Source organism: Platichthys flesus, chromosome 10 (genome assembly GCF_949316205.1).
Source record: "Platichthys flesus chromosome 10, fPlaFle2.1, whole genome shotgun sequence".
NCBI lineage: Eukaryota > Metazoa > Chordata > Actinopteri > Pleuronectiformes > Pleuronectidae > Platichthys > Platichthys flesus.
In genome coordinates this window covers 141,565-159,354 of record NC_084954.1, presented here as the reverse complement: position 1 = coordinate 159,354, position 17,790 = coordinate 141,565, and the positions used below count along the sequence as shown (strand labels likewise).

Sequence of the window (17,790 nt, the reverse complement as noted above, 5' to 3'; positions counted from 1 at the left end):
ACTGGTGGACTGTGGTGGACTGTGGTGGACTATGATGACTGGTGGACTCTGGTGAACCACCATTGAGATTCAGGTCTGAGGTCTGATCTGGATTTACACTGAAAACCTAAAACGCTCTGACTGGTGCTCCTCCCCCTGAGCAGCTGTAACTCAGGGGGAGGTCATGCTGTCATCCTTCCATTAGTTGATTGGCTGGAGGTTCTGCTGCTGACCAATAAGAATTCATTGTGAAGTCACCTGTTGATGTCATTGATTACCTTATAAAACATGTTCAAGCTGTTTGTTGATCTCATATTGATTAGTTACAATAAGGCTTTGATCCAGCAGCAGAGAACACAGTGAGAAGTCAGAAAACGTTATTCCTTTAAAGTTGGTTCAATGTTCAGGAAACATTTGGGATCATTTTAATCTTTTCAAATGTATTTTAATAAATAACGTCAATGATTTTACAATGAAACACAAACAGTAGAAGAAGAAGACGGTTACCAAGTTTCCCCTGAATCATATTTGACAGAAGTCATCAGTTTTTCTAACTTTTTGTGTGTTTATGTCGAAGGTCATTACAACACTGCGGTCGCAGACAAGGCAGCTTCTTTGTTTTCCTTAAATGGGGGATCATTTCCTGTGGTAGCTCCTCCCACAGCAACAGACGTAACTTGTAAGAAATGTTTATTTTGCGGTGTCCTTTTCAAACCGATCACTGATTGGCTCAAAACTGGATGTGATGTCATGAGGCCTGCAGGTACACCCAGGTGTTAACGATTCACAGAGAAGAGAAACAGATCACATGGTACCCGTCGTGATCACTATGATCAATAAGTTACACATTTCTCTCAGGTCGAAACTGATTATTATTGATCACAAACAGTTCATCAATAAAACTGAACTGAGGAAACTTTGGGATCAAATTAAATCGAGCATCAGGTTATAACCTCGTAACTCCAGGTTTGACGAGCGCAGTGCTCACACGTGCACATTGACTGGTGACATCATCATAATGACAACAACCAATCAGTGACCGTTCGGGAAAAAATAACCAGGCTGAAACCTGGGGTTAAAACAAGAGGGTCATCTGTCATGGCCGACTCAGTTCAGCTTCTGCCAAGTTCGGTTTGAGAGGTTTATGTTCCAGAGAGCGATCGATAACCAATCCTCATTTATCAATGATCCCGGTGGCATCTGTGGTGGACTGATCACAACATGACGTCTTGATACACAACATGTCTGCTCACATCTTCTACCATCAGGAACCCCTCAGTTCATCTGCTGCTTCAGCTCCATCACACATGATGTATCAACACTTTGAACATGAAGTTACAAACTGGTTCTTCTCATGTAGTGAATCCTGTTGTGTTGATGTGTTCAGTTCCATCAGCACCTGTGTGTGTCCTGGGAGAGGATCCTCTCATGGGACTGATCTTCATCACTGATCACTAAGTTTCTGTTTGACTCGTGTTGAGTTAAGAACAGGAAGTTGATCCTTGTTAACATCTGTGAGACAAACTGGGAATATGAGACAAATAACATGTGATTACGTCATTTATCTGTAATAATCATCTCTCACTGATCAATAACCTCTTCCAATCTGATGTCAGGACCTGTAGACACATCAACTAGTTGGCTCCACGCATTCTACCAACACGGAAGTGATGTTTACCTGGAAATACGAAATTTTATGAATCAATATTTACGTCATCAACAAGCTATCCAATCACAGCAGTCCTGAGGTGTGCACAATCTCCATGGTGACAGACGACGTCACCGCCAGCTGTGGGGCTGGAGGAGGGGGGGCAGCGTGCTGATCTGATCCGGGCCGAACCGGGCCAAGCACCGCAGAGCCTGCAGCAGGAGGGGGGGCGGAGCCACCCCGCGCAGCCATCCGAAGACTTCATTTCCCAGAAGGCTTTGCCAGCGCTGCGGCTCCTCCTGCAGGCAGCGCGGCGGCGTCGCGTTGGGCAGGAACAGGAGCAGCAGCTCGAGGCAGCGCTGCGCGTCGCTTCGCTGCGCGTCGCAGGACACGAGCACCTGCAGCGCGACATCGAGTCCGTGAGGCCGCGCGCCGTGAACGAGCAGCAGCAGCAGACAGTCCGCGCGCGACAGCTCCACCGCGAGCTGCACTGCGCTCTTTCCCGCGTCCGTGACGTGCACGCAGCTGCTGCATCCGTCCAGAAGCTCCCGCCGCTCTGCTTGCGTGCCGCAACGCTTAAGCGTCTCCACCATCGCGCTGAGGATCGACACGCGGTCGTACCGCACCGCCATGCTCAGGTGTGGTGTGCCGCTGCGGCGGCGGCAGCAGAAACTGCATCGCGGTGCTCTGAGCGCGCTCACCGTGAACCTGTTAAGTAGGTAACGTGCGTAGTCCCGGTGGTCGTGCACGAGTGCGTACAACAGCGCCTCCGACGGCAGGAAGGCGCGTGGGCGTCCGTCTTCCCAGCTGAACACGTCCATGCTGCGCGTGTCCTCCAGCCGCCACACCGGCTGCCGCTCCCTCACCGCGCGGTAGAACGAGAACGCGCTGCGCTCGCACTGCCGCTCAGACGGAGAGACGAGGTCCTGAGGGGACAGAAGCCAGGGCATCCTGAGACCTGGTCCTGGATCAGGGTCCAAGCATCAGGTCCTGGCTCAGGGTCCAAAAACCCGGCCCTGGATCAGTGTGCAAAACAACACCAGGTTCTGGATCAGAGTCAAACACTGAGAAAAGGTCCTGGATCAGGGTTAGAGTCCAAAACAGACAGAGACTGATACGAGACCTGGGTCAGTCTGTTTATATCCCCCCCCCCCCCCCCCCCCCAGCTTCAGCTCCATGTGTGGATGTTGGTTTGGAGGGAGGGGGCGGGGCGGCGTGTGGGCGGAGCGAGTGTCTGACATAGTTCACATAGTTCACATGAGACTATATGAGACACTAATGTCTCTATAAACAGTAACATTAGAATATCGATTATTAATCATGAGTCCAACATGTAAGTGTGTCTGTGTGTCTCTCGATGTGTGTGTGTGTGTGTGTCTGTGTCCTTCCAAGGACAGTTCCTCCGACCCGTGACCTGACTTTTACCTTTGACAATTTCGTGGTAGCCACCCCCCCCCCCCCCCTCAACCCCCCCCCCCCCCCCCCTCTGCCAACATAACTGCAACAACACGTTCCTGTGGATTCATGCTGCACATCACGAGAACACGCCCCCTTCCCCCAGAGAGGGCGGCGCAGGTTCTGGTCCAGGTTCTGGTCTTTAACCTGAGTTCACTCCCATTCCTCCCATTAACCTGAGTTCACTCTCTGCACTGGTTACCAGGAGCTGCACACATCCACTTCAAGACTCTAGTACTTGGTACCGTGCTGTGACCGGATCGGGTCCAGTCTACATCCGGGACATGGTTTAACCTTATACCCCGGTCCATCCATATGGGTCCATCTACTCCGCTCTGCATCGACCAATCAGCTGCTTCCTTACTGCGAGGGACAGCTGTCACTCAACAACATCCCGACTGTTTCCTGTCCTGGCTCCTAAACCAGGACAAAATCAGGACAGGAAGTCCACACATCGTCCTCCAGACAGAGGACACATCTCTTCACAACACACCTCGGATAAGAAGATCGTCAACTCTGGTGTTCATATTAAAGAAAATAATGTATTAAGTTTCAAGAGTTTATTAGTTGTTGCACTTTACTTTTTTACCAGAACAAATAGAACTAATAATTAATAATTAATACAGATTCATGTGTTTTTATTTCCCACACACTCTGATTAGTGTCGGTGACTCTAGTCTGGGTCCTGGTCTGAGTTCAGGGCTGGGTCCTGGTCTGGTCTCTTCTGGACCCGGATGTGTTGTGGCTCAATGTGATGCTTCGGACTGAACGTTTAGCTTTAGCTTCTGTTAGCTTCATGACACGGAACGTTCCTGCCTCCGAGTCTGTGTTTCACACGGACCCCTCCGCTGTCCGGACCGGACTTTGAGCTCTGGGGCTCGTTAGCCGGATCCGTTCAGTCAGCTGAGCAGCTAAGCTAACACGCTAACTGGTTAGCTTGATTCAGCTACAGACGTTAGCCGCCTCCGTGCTGCTCATGCCGGCGATGCTGGAGAGAAACCCGGAGGCTCCGGGAAAGAGGAGAGGCAGAGCCCCGGCGGGCGGCGGCAGCAGCGGCCCCGGAGCAGCAGTGAACCACGGCGGGAAAGGTCTGTCCGGTAATGGAACCAGCACTAACAGCTGTTGGGAAGAAGGAAGTTCAGGATCCAGTAGCGACGAGGAGCATGGTGGGTAGCCTCGGCCACGGTGGTGCTGCTGTGTATTGCGTATACTTCGAGCACCACTCCTAAGTACTATTGTGTACCGTGTGTGCAGGTGGAGGAGGGATGCGTGTCGGACTGCAGTACCAGGCCGTGGTTCCAGAGTTTGATACTGGTAAGAGACAACAGGCGGCTCGTTGGTGGTAGCCTCGAACAACGTGAGCGCTAAACGGCATCTGATCCTGGTGTGACTTCTCTGATCCTGGGTCCACTTATCTGATCCTGTTTCCACTTGTATGATCCTGGTCCCCTGATCCTGGTTTGACTTATCTGATCCTGGTTCCACTTTTCTGATCCTGATTAAACATCACTGATCCTGGTTCCACCTGTATGATCCTGGTTCCCTGATCCTGGTTGGACTTCTCTGATCCTGGTTCCACCTCCCTGATCCTGGTTTGACTTATCTGAGCCTGGTTTAACTTTTCTAATGCTGATTCTAATAATCTGATCCTGGTTCTCTGATCCCGGTTCCACTTATCTGATCCTGGTTCCACTTCTTTGATCCTGGTTTTAATCCTTTGATCCTGGTTCCACTTTTCTGATCCTGGTTCTAATCCTCGTATCATGTTCTCTGATCCTGGTTCCACATGGGTGGACCATGTCAGGTCTGTTTATAATAGATCTCTAGTATTGTTTTACTGATTCTTAGTCAGATTGTTCATTCAGAACCGGATCAGCGTTTACTCCTGTGTGAGGTAGTGGAGTCAGAATATTAGGAACACCTCTGAATGTGAGGCAGAGACAAACGTCTTGAGCTAAATTCATCAGCATTCAAACTGACAATGAAAACACTAAACGTCTCTAATGAACAATGCTTCAGAAACAAATGGGGAGAGCGTGGCCTAGGGGATAGAGCGGGTAGTCTGCAACAAGACGGTTGCCGTTCGAATCCCACTCTTTCCCATCTGCATGCCTAAGTGTCCTTGGCAAGATACCGAACCCCTAAAATGGCCCCTCATAAATGCTGAGTGTTCTTAAAATGTAAGTCGCTTTGGACAAAAGCGTCAGCTAAATGACATGTGATGTTAAATGGCCCCAGGTGAACATGATGAAGAGGATGTAGCTGATGAATGTCAGCAGGGATTTTATGTGATGATGTTACTAACGTGTGTGTGTGTGTGTGTGTGTGTGTGTGTGTGTGTGTGTGTGTGTGTGTGTGTGTGTGTGTGTGTGTGTGTGTGTGTGTGTGTGTGTGTGTGTGTGTGTGTGTGTGTGTGTGTGTGTGTGTGTGTGTGTGTGTGTGTCTCTCTCTCTCTCTCTCTCTCTCTCTCTCTCTCTCTCTCTCTCTCTCTCTCTCTCTCTCTCTCTCTCTCTCTCTCTCTCTCTCTGTCTCTGTCTCTGTCTCTGTCTCTCTCAGACGTGGCTCAGGCGGCTCAGCTCAGAGAAAACCCTGGGATGCTGGTTTGGATCCCGAGCAGCTGTCTGAACCAGTCTCAGTGTAAGAAACTACTCTCAAATAAACAGTTAAAAATAAAAACCAAAAATATCAATGGTTAACCTGTGGATGTCTTTTAATGCAGTGGACGAATACATCGCCATCGCCAAAGAGAAACACGGCTACAACATGGAGCAGGTACAGTTTTCCCCTGTGACTCATTAATGTGAATGGAACCTTCAGTCAGAACACATGGAACTTGTTTTCAGGCGCTGGGCATGCTCTTCTGGCACAAACACAACGTGGAGAAGTCTCTGGCTGATTTGCCGAACTTCACCCCGTTTCCTGACGAGTGGACGGTGGAGGACAGAGTCCTATTTGAACAGGCCTTCAGTTTCCATGGCAAGAGCTTCCACCGCATCCAGCAGATGGTACGTCAACCGTTAGAGCAGTTTAATGACATATTTAGTTTATATAGAATATAAACTTGTCCAGATACTGTGCCCAGTGTCGTCCTTAAGCTCTTATTCAACCATGGTTGATTTTCTGTCTCTGTGTGAAGTTACCAGACAAGTCGATGGCCAGTCTGGTTCGGTTTTATTACTCGTGGAAGAAAAGTCGCAGTAAAACCAGTCTGATGGATCGACAGACCCGGAAACACAAGAGAGAGAGAGACAACAGGTGAGCTGACAGCTGCACCAATCACAGCACAGAACACAGATCTGAAACCTGGATCCTGTGCTGTGATTGGTGGATTAGACTCTGACCTGTTTTGTGTTTCAGTGATGATGAAGACGCTCATAGGAATAATCTGAGTGACTCTGAGGTCGACCAAAATAAAGACGACAAGAAGGAGGTGAGACTGTTTACTGACTGTTCAGTGTTTACTGTTAACTGAATGTTTACTGTTTACCAACTGTTAACCGACTGTTTACTATTGTTAACTGAATGTTTACTGTTTACAGAATGTTTACTGACTGTTTACCAACTGTTAACTGACTGTCTACTGTTTACTGACTGTTTACTGTTTACTGACTGTTTACCAACGGTTAACTGATTGTTTACTGTTTACTGACTGTTTACCAACTGTTAACTGACTGTTTACTGTTTACTGACTGTTTACTAATGTTAACTGACTGTTTACTGACTGTTTACTAACTATTAACTGAATGTTTACTGACTGTTTACTAACTGTTAACTGACTGTTTACTGTTGACTGACTGTTTACTAACGTTAACTGAATGTTTACTGTTTACTGACTGTTTGCTAACTGAATGTTTACTGACTGTTTACTAACTGTTAACTGACTGTTTACTGTTTACTGACTGTTTACCAACGGTTAACTGATTGTTTACTGACTGTTTACTGTTTACTGACTGTTTACTAACGTTAACTGACTGTTTACTGACTGTTTACTAACGTTAACTGACTGTTTACTGACTGTTTACTAACTATTAACTGAATGTTTACTGACTGTTTACTAACTGTTAACTGACTGTTTACTGTTGACTGACTGTTTACTAACGTTAACAGAATGTTTACTGACTGTTTACTAACGTTAACTGAATGTTTACTGTTTACTGACTGTTTGCTAACTGAATGTTTACTGACTGTTTACTAACTGTTAACTGAATGTTTACTGTTTACTGAATGTTTACTAACTGCTAACTGAATGTTTACTGTTTACTAACTTAACTGAATGTTTACTGACTGTTTACTAACTGTTAACTGAATGTTTATTAACTGAATGTTTACTTACTTTTTACAGACTGTTTAGTGTTTACTGACTGTTGTGTACAGGTTGTTAGCTGATTGGTTGTTGTTTATTGACTGTTTGTTGTTTACTAATTGATTAATGACTTGCTGTTTACTGACTGTTTATGTGATTTCAGGTCAGTTGTGGATCAGAGGTCAAAACATCTGCCGGACTGAAGGTACTCACCTGTCTCACCTCCCCTGTCTCTCAGTCAGGTGACCCGTCTGTCTCTCAGTCAGGTGACAGTGACCTGTCTGTCTCTCAGTCAGGTGACCCGTCTGTCTCTCAGTCAGGTGACAGTGACCTGTCTGTCTCTCAGTCAGGTGACAGTGACCTGTCTGTCTCTCAGTCAGGTGACCCGTCTGTCTCTCAGTCAGGTGACCCGTCTGTCTCTCAGTCAGGTGACCTGTCTGTCTCTCAGTCTGGTGACAGTGACCTGTCTGTCTCTCAGTCAGGTGACAGTGACCCGTCTGTCTCTCAGTCGGGTGACAGTGACCTGTCTGTCTCTCAGTCGGGTGACCCGTCTGTCTCTCAGTCGGGTGACAGTGACCTGTCTGTCTCTCAGTCAGGTGACCCGTCTGTCTCTCAGTCAGGTGACCCGTCTGTCTCTCAGTCAGGTGACCCGTCTGTCTCTCAGTCAGGTGACAGTGACCTGTCTGTCTCTCAGTCAGGTGACAGTGACCCGTCTGTCTCTCAGTCGGGTGACCCATCTGTCTCTCAGTCAGGTGACAGTGACCTGTCTGTCTCTCAGTCAGGTGACCTGTCTGTCTCTCAGTCAGGTGACAGTGACCTGTCTGTCTCTCAGTCAGGTGACAGTGACCTGTCTGTCTCTCAGTCAGGTGACAGTGACCTGTCTGTCTCTCAGTCGGGTGACCCGTCTGTCTCTCAGTCGGGTGACCTAGACTCGTCTCTCAGTCGGGTGACCCGTCTGTCTCTCAGTCGGGTGACCCGTCTGTCTCTCAGTCAGGTGACCCGTCTGTCTCTCAGTCAGGTGACAGTGACCTGTCTGTCTCTCAGTCAGGTGACCTGTCTGTCTCTCAGTCAGGTGACAGTGACCTGTCTGTCTCTCAGTCGGGTGACCTGTCTGTCTCTCAGTCGGGTGACAGTGACCTGTCTGTCTCTCAGTCGGGTGACAGTGACCTGTCTGTCTCTCAGTCAGGTGAAGGTGACCTGTCTGTCTCACAGTCAGGTGAAGGTGACCTGTCTGTCTCTCAGTCAGGTGACGGTGACCCGTCTGTCTCTCAGTCAGGTGTGAAGGCCTCTCAGCGGATGAAGAAACGTCCCCCTAGAGGAATGTTTCTGAACCAACAGGACGTTGTCTCTCTGTCGTCTTCGTCTCCTCAGGGACTCATCAGACACCTGGACGGTCAGCTGGTGTCCATCAAGAGACAGGTCTGTATATATAGCTTCTCACCTGTCTCGCTCTCTTCTCACCGGTCACACTTTGTCCTCATCTGTCTGTCTCTGGGTTTCAGATTCAGACTGTCAAACAAACCAACAGTGCTCTAAAAGACAAAATCAGTTCAGGAGTGGACGAGTTCAGACAACCTGAGGTAACCATAGCAACGTGCTGCTTCCTGTCGGAGTGCGACCGGACGATCAGATCATGAACTCTGGAGGTCAAAGGTTATGGAGGTGATTCCCGTTCTGTGTGTTTCTGTTGCAGGTGAATCAGAAGCTGAACAGTCGATGGACGACAGAGGAGCAGCTGCTCGCCGTACAAGGTAACACCTGGACCCCCTGAGTCACACATTCAAAGCTCAGTGATTAGTCAGTGACACCATCTCTCGTCCAATCCCGTGCAGCCATCAGGAAGTACGGAAGAGACTTCCAGGCTATCTCAGATGTGATTGGTAACAAGTCGGTGGTTCAGGTGAAGAACTTCCTGGTGAACTACAGACGGAGGTTTAACCTGGACGAGGTTCTTCAGGAGTGGGAGGCAGAACATGGCGTGGAGGGGCAAGACAGAGAAGAAGGAGGAGACGGAGGAGAGGAGGGAGATGGAGGAGACGGTGGAGGAGAGGAGGAGAAAATGGAGGTGTGTCCCACTGAGGAGAAGGAGGTTACTGCCAAGGATACAAAGGAGGTGAAGAACAGTTATTTTTGGAAACTACAAATCCCACAATCCTCTCTGTCTCTCTCTATCTTATATCTCTGTGTCTCTAAAGTGTCCTCAATGTGTCTCCCTCCTGTCCTGCAGGACTCGTCCTTTCCAGTCGACCTCCACAAGCCCCTGGCGTCCTGAGACCTTCTGACCCAACCCCTCTTTCATGATGTCATAATTTTAGTTTGTCGACATGTTATTGATCAGGTTTGAACTGTCACCTGATATTAATGCTTTCTCTGGACCAATCTGTGTGTGCGTGTGAGTGCAGCCATGTTGGATGATGTCACTCAGGTATCGTCCTCCTGTTTTATGATTTTAGAATTTTTATTTTAGAGGAAACAATAAAACCAAAGTTGATCAATAAACACGTTTGACTTCTCTTCATGTGATGCAGATAAACGACAAAAAACAATACTCAAGTAAATGTATTCAGTTACTGTCATTGACTGGATTACAACACTGTTCATTCAAATCTCTGTTCGAATATTTACCAGCACCTTTCAAAATAAAGTTTCAAAGAAACAATGTCTTACATTGCAGCCTGTGACAAACAGCGCCCCCTGGTGGTTTGATTTTCTGGATCCTGATGGTGGACTATGATCACATGTCTCCTCCCATCTTCTACCGTCACTGACAGTAAATCGTCAGTTCATGTGTCTGCTCCTTCGTCTCCATCAGACATCATGTATAAATACTTCAAACATGACGTAACAAGCTGGTTCTCATCATCAGGTTTCTATGTTTCTCAGAACTAGAATCAGGGTACATTGGGTTTACACATCTGTGGTGTGTTTGTGCAAGTATTGATATAACAAATATAAAGATAGGGTTGTGTAACTCGCTGTAAAGCACTAGATTCATTTGAAGGGTCTTTCCCTGTTAATACAGATTCTTTGTACATTTACTGTTGAGGGTGAAGACCAGTGGGTGTCGCTCCCTCTACCTGCAGCCCTTAACAAACAGCGCCCCCCGGCGGTCTGGTTCCGGGCAGCTGGGGGATTTCCTGGGCGGAAGCTGCGGAGGGGGTTTCCAGTGTGATCGGACCAGTCCTCCCGCTGGATCTGAACCGGATCACACACACGCACAGAACTGAAATCGAACCTCGAACCTAAAACATGTGGAGCTCACGCGAGGCCCGGAGGCTCCGCGACAGCGGCAGCGGCGGGTCGACGGTTTGAATCCTGGAGAGAGTCCACCGAGCCGAGGAGCTGCTGAGCGGAGATTCATGTGAGTCCCACAGCGGAACATTAGCAGAACATCGGTAGAACCTCTGTAGAACATCTGTAGAACAGGTTGGTGTGTGTTAACGGCTCCAAAACACAGGCGCAGAAACACGAAGCTAAAGAAGCTAACAGTTAGCATCAGTCAGTGTTTACATCAGCACAGAGACAGATAAAGAGACAGAGAGGGACGACGAGCGAGAGACATAGAAAGAGAGACAGACAGAGACAGAGAGACAGGGGAAGAGAGAGAGGGACAGAGAAAGACAGACAGAGAGGGAGGAAGAGAGAGAGACATAGACAGAGAGGGGGGGAAGAGAGAGAGGGACAGAGGGAGAGAGACATAGAAAGGGAGACAAACAGACAGACAGAGACAGAGAGGGAGGAAGAGAGAGAGGAAGATAAACAGAGAGAGACAGACAGAGACAGAGAGGGGGAGAGAGAAACAGAGAGACAGAGGAAGAGAGAGAGGGACCGAGAGAGAGACAGAGGAAGAGAGAGAGGGACAGAGGAAGATAAACAGAGAGAGAGGAAGAGCAAGAGACATAGAAAAGGAGACAAACAGAGACAGAGAGGTGGGAGAGAAACAGAGAGACAGTGGAAGAGAGAGAGAAAGGGACAGAGAGGGAGGAAGAGCAAGAGACATAGAAAGAGAGAGACAGAGAGGGAGGAAGAGAGAGACAGAAAGAGAGAGACAGACAGAGACAGAGAGGGGGGAAAGAGAAACAGAGAGACAGTGGAAGAGAGAGAGGGACAGAGACAGAGGAAGATAGAGAGAGAGGGACAGAGGAAGACAGAGAGATTCTCTTTGTTAGTTTTTACTCTGAGAATTTAAATCTAATGATCGGTGATTTGATTTAATGATCAACTGATCTTCTTCGTGTTGTATTGATCGACTCATTGATTTTTGATTGATTAATGGATTGCTCTATCAGTGTGACAGAGACAAGGAGGACAGTCTCAGTTGAGTGGCCTTGAACCCAGACTGGTGAGGGTCAAGAAGGTTGTTCTGGTGGAGAGAGGAGGACAGTTGATTAGAGATCACTCGCTCAGAGCTGTGGAAGGAAAGAGAAGAAGAGAGACAGGTCTGTAGTTGTTTAATGCAGACGGGTCGGTGGGGGGGGTTCTTCAGGAGAGAGTTAGGGAAAGAGCCAGTGGACAGGGAAGTGTTGATAAAATGGGTGAGAAAAGGAGGAAGGTGAAGAGCGATAGACTGGATGAGAGGGGGTCAAGGGGGCAGGTGGGCGGGGGGGACGGAGGTCACCAGGGTAAGAACTTGATGGGGAGACGGGGGTGAAAGAGGAAAGAGAAGGTGATGAAGATGAAGATGGTGGATTAGAAAAAGAGGAGCGTAGGTCATCTGCCTTTTTTGTAAAGTAGTTGACAAAGTGGCTTGGTAGAAGGGAGGAAGGGGGGGACTGGGGGGGGTCATGGAGGTCGGAAAAGATGGAGAAGAGCATTTTGGGATTCGATATGACCAACCAAACCAATATTTCTGTTAGGGTTGGGGCTCTGCTTCAGATGGTTCAAATATTTTGCACAATTGGCACGATACTCGGCTTCTTGTCCAACTTTAAATATCCAACTTGTAACAAACTACTGAATTCCTTTGACCTTTTTTCAACATGTCCTATTCTTTGGAGCCAGGGTCCATTGTCTTCCTCAGTAACTCTGTCGCTCCTGTCTTACTTTACTAACCCATCTTGTCTTTGATCTCCTAACCCTCTAACCATAACCGCTACTGACTTGTGGTGTGCAGCGCTACAGTCGCTCTACGTTAGCCTGTGTGCTGCTACTCGCTCTACATGCATCAACCCGACCTGGCGTGGCTGGAACTCTATTCCAGCCACGTGATTGGTTTGGCGCGGTGCTATTCTCAGTAGGTCAGTGTTAGTCTGTCCAAAAAACAATGGAAAGAGTTCTGTTATAGTTGTATCGACATCCTAACCCGACGTCTTACAGTTCTATCGAGGAAAAGTTATTGAAATATAGGTTTTGGGGCCAGGACTCTTAACATGTAAGGGTTAGGGAACGCATCAAGATTATTCTGAACAAATATGAAGTCAATCTGAATAAGTCTTCACAAGGAGTTTGAAAGTAGGACACCTCCAAATGGTAATAACCAGGATAGCAAGAATTGATAATAATAATAATATCAATATCCTCTACAAAATCAATTGATCTCTCACACCCGCAGGTTGACGTCCTTCTGGGCTTTTATTTTAACCCCCCCCCCCCCCCTCGTCCCTCAGGTCATGTCAGCAGGGAGGAGTGCTGACGGGAGGGAGGTGCAGATTCCCCTCCAGCAGGTGGCGCCCTCTGTGGCTGCCTCCCTCGCTGTGGTCTCTCCCATCACCCCACCCTCTCACCGCCCAGCCAATCCCTGGCCCCCCAGCGACCCTGCTGCTTCTCACGGTAGAAGAGATTTTCAGAATATATGTTTAAAGATGTCCAGTGGACAGTAGAGCAGCAGGTGAGTGAACTCAGGTGTGTCTCTGTGCTCAGGTGTCGCTGCAGGTTTCCTGCCTCTTCATGAAGGATTCAGAGATCACTTTGTAGAAACTCCAGAAGCCAAATACCGCTGCGAGGTGTGCAGGCTGGTCCTATGTCAGCCTCGCCAGACCGAGTGTGGACACCGCTTCTGTCAGAGCTGCATCAACCACATCCTCAGGTGAGTCGGACAGATCTTATCACACCTCGGCTCACACTCTGTGATTCACACTGCTGGTCTATGGGTTGGGAGGGAACCCTGGTCCAACCTACCCCCCCAACATGTAATCTTCTCCGACTCACGCCACATCCTTCCACCAAATAATCTGCCGGGTAGTTTTTGACGTAATCCTGCAAACTAACGGACCGACAGAAATAGCTTCCTTGACAGAGATAAGAATCTTCTGAAAGCTGTAGCTCTATTCTTAAGATGTAAAGGGGGTTTGATGATTCCAGCTCGTATTCCTGTTTTGTTAAAGGGCCCATATTGTGTCAAATACATTTTCTTGGCTTTTACTATCCGGTATCAGTTGGTGGCCTCAAAGGAGGAAAACAGTCACTCCCGGATATTTTTACTCTAAGAAATATGTTATTGAAAAGTCGCGTCTCAGCCGTCTTCTCTCAGCCCCCCCCAGCCGGCACCAGTCCAGCCTCCAAACACACCATCCCTGTTTCATTTACTTTAACCACTGATATATTATCTTAGGGATACCAATAAGATGAAATCCCAGAGAGGTGTAAATTATGGGCCCTTTATGCACTCCTACGTTTCTGTGGACGTCCCAGTGAAACGGAATTTCACTGGGTCGTCAGAAAGTCTGCGGTTCAATCCCTGTGTCCGTTCTGCCTGCGTACGTGTCCTGAGCCCAAACTGCCCCTGATGACTACGCCGGTGTGTGAGATGTGTGCTGCATGGAGACCAACTGTAGGAATGTTTGTGTGAATGGTGACTGATGAGTCTGTAGAGATTTTTGATCATCTGGAATCTAGAATAAACCGAATTAAATACAGATCATTTACTATTTGATTTAGCGGTTCCTCCTCTGACCAGCAGGTGTCAGGTGTTTGTCTCCTGCTGACTCAATAACTTTCTGTCCTCTGTCCTCCGGCAGTCAGTCAAACCCGGTGTGTCCAGCTGACATGGAGCAGCTGTTTAAAGACAAGGTGGGCTGGATGTGACATCACGACATACACCATATTTACATTCATTATTAATTGATTATAGATCAGTTGTTGAACATCCTGCGGTTTGTGTTGAAGATCTTCAGAGACGTCTGCTGCCAGCGGGAAATCATGGCTCTGAAGGTTTACTGTCGCAGTGAAGCCAATGGCTGTCAGGAACAGATGAGCCTGCACCAGATACCTGTGAGAACACGTTCATGTGCTAACAGAACCATGGTTCTGAAACTGCCTATAGGTCCAATACATGTCTGTGTGTGGATACCTCATAAAGCTCAGGTCAAATATCTGCATTCTGTTCCAACGACCAGGATTCAAAGTTACAACATGTCTCTGTGTGTTTCTCCCCTGTCTGTCTGTCTCTGTAGGACCACCTAAATGTGTGTCCATTCTTTGAGGTTCCCTGTCCATTGGGTAAATGCAAAGAGCGAATGATGAGGAAAGAGATTCCCGACCACCTGAGCTGGAAGTGTAAACACAGAGAGACCACCTGCGAGTTCTGCATCACCAAGATGCCTCTGACCGACCTGCAGGTAGCCTGTGATTCCTCTTCCAACAGATCTGCACCTTTGTTCCCAGGAACTAGTTGCAGACGTTCTGAGACTAGTTGCAACCAGGACCAGAAGCCTCACTCCAGATTGAACTGTCAGCTGATGTCTGGAGGTCGTCACTGTTTAAAAACTTGAAGTGTTCTTTAGGATCAGGAAATGGTTTCAGATTAAATGTGTTTGTTTTCAGAGACACAAAGAGACGGTGTGTCCAGCATTCCCAGTGTCCTGTCCAAACCACTGCTCCTCTTCCTCCCTGCCCCGGAGTGAGGTACTGACCCGCGTCATTCTCCACTGTCCAGTCAGAAGACTGGAAACCTCAGTGTAGTTGTTTCATCTGTTTAACTTATCACAAGCAGAAGATTGATGATGTTGACCTGATGTTTCAGCTGTCCAGTCACCAACACGACTGTCCCAAAGCTCAAGTGATTTGCCAGTTTCACCGTTACGGCTGCACCTTCAAGGTAACTCATCGTCACATGTTCTCAAATAGTTAGACAATAAATGATCAATAAACCATATTCAGAATATATTAATAAGTACTGATAAAGTAGTGTTATAATAAAGTACTTTAATAACAATGTTAAACACTATGTTTGTTTATGCTACAGGGTTTGAACCAGGAAATGAGGCAACATGAGTCGACCTGCGCAGCTGAGCACCTGAGGATGATGGCCAATAGGAGCTCCTCATTGGAGAACAAGGTACCCATAGCAGCCAGTTGCAGGTCACAGATTGTGCGTTCTGTGGCTCATGATTGTGTTTGTCTGCAGGTGGAGGAGGTCAAAGGTGAACTGTTGGAGCGCTATAAAGTTCTTCCGGCTCTCAGCAGTCGTCTGTCAGACCTGGAGAACCAGAACGACGAGCTGAGAGACAAGAACCGACAAATGGAGCAGAAGTTCTCCACCATGCAGGTACTGATGTTCCATGTGTTCTTTGGACTGGAGGTCACAATCAGACGGTTGATGTGATGAAGGGATTTTGTAGATATGGTAAACGTTTGGTTCTTAATTTGTTTCTCTTACCACAGAAACTCATGAGTTCTCACTCAGAGAAGCTGCTGGAGGTGGAGCTGGAGCTTCGTTCTCTGCGTCTCCTCAGAGACGAGGTGGAGAACCTGAGAGGAACTCTGGAGAGCGTTCGAGTGAGGCTGACTGCTCTGGAACAGGGACGCAGCGGAACCGGACCCTCTACGCACACTCTGGGTCAGAAAACGTAACGGGCACTGGGGACACACACTGTTGATCAACAAACCAATAATCAATATCCACCTCTCTGCAGCCCCCCTGGAGACTCAGCTCAATCGACACGACGACATGCTTAGTGTCCACGAGATCCGATTGGCTGACATGGACCTGCGTTTCCAGGTGTTGGAGACGGCGAGCTACAACGGGACTCTCATCTGGAAGATTCGCGACTACAAGAGACGGAAACAGGAAGCTGTGGCGGCAAAGACACTGTCGCTGTATTCACAGCCATTTTATACAGGATACTTTGGATATAAGATGTGTGCCCGGGTCTACCTGAATGGAGACGGCATGGGCAAAGGGACACACCTGTCCCTGTTCTTTGTGGTAATGAGGGGCGAGTACGACGCCCTGCTGCCCTGGCCCTTCAAACAGAAAGTACATATCACTTCCTCTCTTGTGTCTGATCCATGGTGACAGCGCTGTACACTCACCTGTCTGTCGTCCTGTCAGGTGACTCTGATGCTGATGGACCAGGGCCCGTCCAGGAAGCACCTGGGCGACGCCTTCAAACCGGATCCAAACAGCAGCAGCTTCCGCCGCCCGGCTGCAGAGATGAACATCGCCTCCGGGTGTCCTCTGTTTGTGTCTCAGAGTGTCCTGGAGACAGGCAGCTACATTAAAGATGATACCATCTTCATCAAGGTGGGGAGAAGCCTCCTACTCTTCACTATTGATTGATTGACAGACTGATCCACTCATGTATTGATTGATTTATAGGTTACCGTGGATACCTCTGACCTACCTGACCCTTGATGTTGCGACCCTTGTGACCGCGTTGGTCTGAGATGAACTCACCAGATCATGTCCAAAGAACAAAGGATGATGGGAAGGATCACTGACACAGAACACAGGAAGCAGCCAATCAGAGTCAACTATACACAGACCCGAGCGATTGGCTGATCCGGTGTTTGAATGGATCCGTGTTGCCATGACGTCGCAGCGGTGACATCACTCAGAGCCAACATGGCCGCTGCAGCCAGGACATTGTTGCAGCTCATTATTGATGCTATGCATCAAGCTTTACTTTCTGTTTAATACCTGTTTAACAAGGCATGCTGGGAAATCCCCCACTGTCACAGAGGAGCACTGAATCCCAGATCAGACCAGTAGAGACCAGTGAATCTAATTGATTCTTTAAACCCAGTAAAGTCCATTTGGTCCGAGGAGGATTGATTACGGATTGTTGACGTCTTGTGAAGTGGGTGTTGATGAATCTTCAGTTTTCCTCCTGTTGTCAGTAGAAACAATCATAAGAACAGAACCAGTAGAAACAGGTCAGGGTCAGGGTCAGGGTCAGGGGCTTTCAGTCCTGACTTCACCTGCAGATGGAAACATTTTGACCCTTGACCTCTGATCTAAAACTGTTCTATTCAGATGTGAGTCCACTAGGAACCAGTAGGGGGCGCTCAGCTGCTGCAGCTCCTCTGTGGTCTCTGTGAGTTTCTCAGCTTGGACAGAATTCATTGACTCATTTGCACAGTTTGAATGTTTGTTAACGTGTGACAATAAAAAAACGTGAAAACGAAAATGCCTCTGATTTGAAATGTTACCTTGTCTTATTATTTGTTAGTGTCAGACACTTTT

General features: G+C 48.0%; 3 protein-coding genes across 8 annotated transcripts; 2 read left to right on the top strand and 1 right to left on the bottom strand.

The window, feature by feature from the left end:
* Positions 1–388: 388 nt before the first annotated feature.
* On the bottom strand, positions 389–2,760 carry ankrd9 (ankyrin repeat domain 9). Its single transcript, XM_062396863.1, has 2 exons — positions 1,692–2,760; positions 389–1,503 (listed from the first exon to the last, which is right to left on the bottom strand). The coding sequence occupies exon 1, from the start codon at positions 2,575–2,577 to the stop codon at positions 1,759–1,761; it is 819 nt and encodes a 272-aa protein (XP_062252847.1). The 5' UTR covers positions 2,578–2,760; the 3' UTR covers positions 389–1,503; positions 1,692–1,758.
* Positions 2,761–3,283: 523 nt separating this feature from the next.
* rcor1 (REST corepressor 1) lies at positions 3,284–9,884 on the top strand. 6 transcript variants are annotated; one of them, XM_062396859.1, is made up of 14 exons: positions 3,285–4,248; positions 4,337–4,396; positions 5,639–5,719; positions 5,802–5,854; positions 5,926–6,087; positions 6,219–6,337; positions 6,440–6,512; positions 7,549–7,590; positions 8,568–8,631; positions 8,662–8,804; positions 8,888–8,965; positions 9,079–9,136; positions 9,218–9,498; positions 9,613–9,884. In XM_062396859.1, the coding sequence occupies exons 1-14, from the start codon at positions 4,059–4,061 to the stop codon at positions 9,655–9,657; spliced, it is 1,449 nt and encodes a 482-aa protein (XP_062252843.1). In that variant the 5' UTR covers positions 3,285–4,058; the 3' UTR covers positions 9,658–9,884. The 6 variants fall into 6 exon arrangements, with proteins under 6 accessions (XP_062252841.1, XP_062252843.1, XP_062252842.1 ...); XM_062396861.1 differs by having other exon boundaries at positions 3,286–4,248; positions 8,598–8,631; XM_062396857.1 differs by having other exon boundaries at positions 3,284–4,248; positions 8,568–8,804.
* Positions 9,885–10,495: 611 nt separating this feature from the next.
* traf3 (TNF receptor-associated factor 3) lies at positions 10,496–17,743 on the top strand. The gene is made up of 14 exons (XM_062396855.1): positions 10,496–10,746; positions 12,992–13,154; positions 13,245–13,410; positions 14,342–14,393; positions 14,490–14,594; positions 14,777–14,941; positions 15,147–15,227; positions 15,346–15,420; positions 15,568–15,660; positions 15,730–15,870; positions 15,987–16,161; positions 16,238–16,581; positions 16,657–16,848; positions 16,924–17,743. Exons 2-14 carry the CDS (start codon positions 12,995–12,997, stop codon positions 16,957–16,959), a joined length of 1,785 nt encoding a protein of 594 aa, XP_062252839.1. The 5' UTR covers positions 10,496–10,746; positions 12,992–12,994; the 3' UTR covers positions 16,960–17,743.
* The last annotated feature ends 47 nt before the right edge of the window (positions 17,744–17,790 follow it).

Coding starts and splice junctions, on each gene's coding strand:
- rcor1 (XM_062396857.1), top strand. CDS start 4,059: ATGCCGGCGATGCTGGAGAGAAACCCGGAGGCTCCGGGAAAGAGGAGA. Junction 4,397..5,638: donor GGTTCCAGAGTTTGATACTG/GTAAGAGACAAC, acceptor TGTCTCTCTCAG/ACGTGGCTCAGGCGGCTCAG. Junction 5,720..5,801: donor CTGTCTGAACCAGTCTCAGT/GTAAGAAACTAC, acceptor CTTTTAATGCAG/TGGACGAATACATCGCCATC.
- ankrd9 (XM_062396863.1), bottom strand. CDS start 2,577: ATGCCCTGGCTTCTGTCCCCTCAGGACCTCGTCTCTCCGTCTGAGCGG.
- traf3 (XM_062396855.1), top strand. CDS start 12,995: ATGTCAGCAGGGAGGAGTGCTGACGGGAGGGAGGTGCAGATTCCCCTC. Junction 13,155..13,244: donor CGACCCTGCTGCTTCTCACG/GTAGAAGAGATT, acceptor CTCTGTGCTCAG/GTGTCGCTGCAGGTTTCCTG. Junction 13,411..14,341: donor TGCATCAACCACATCCTCAG/GTGAGTCGGACA, acceptor GTCCTCCGGCAG/TCAGTCAAACCCGGTGTGTC.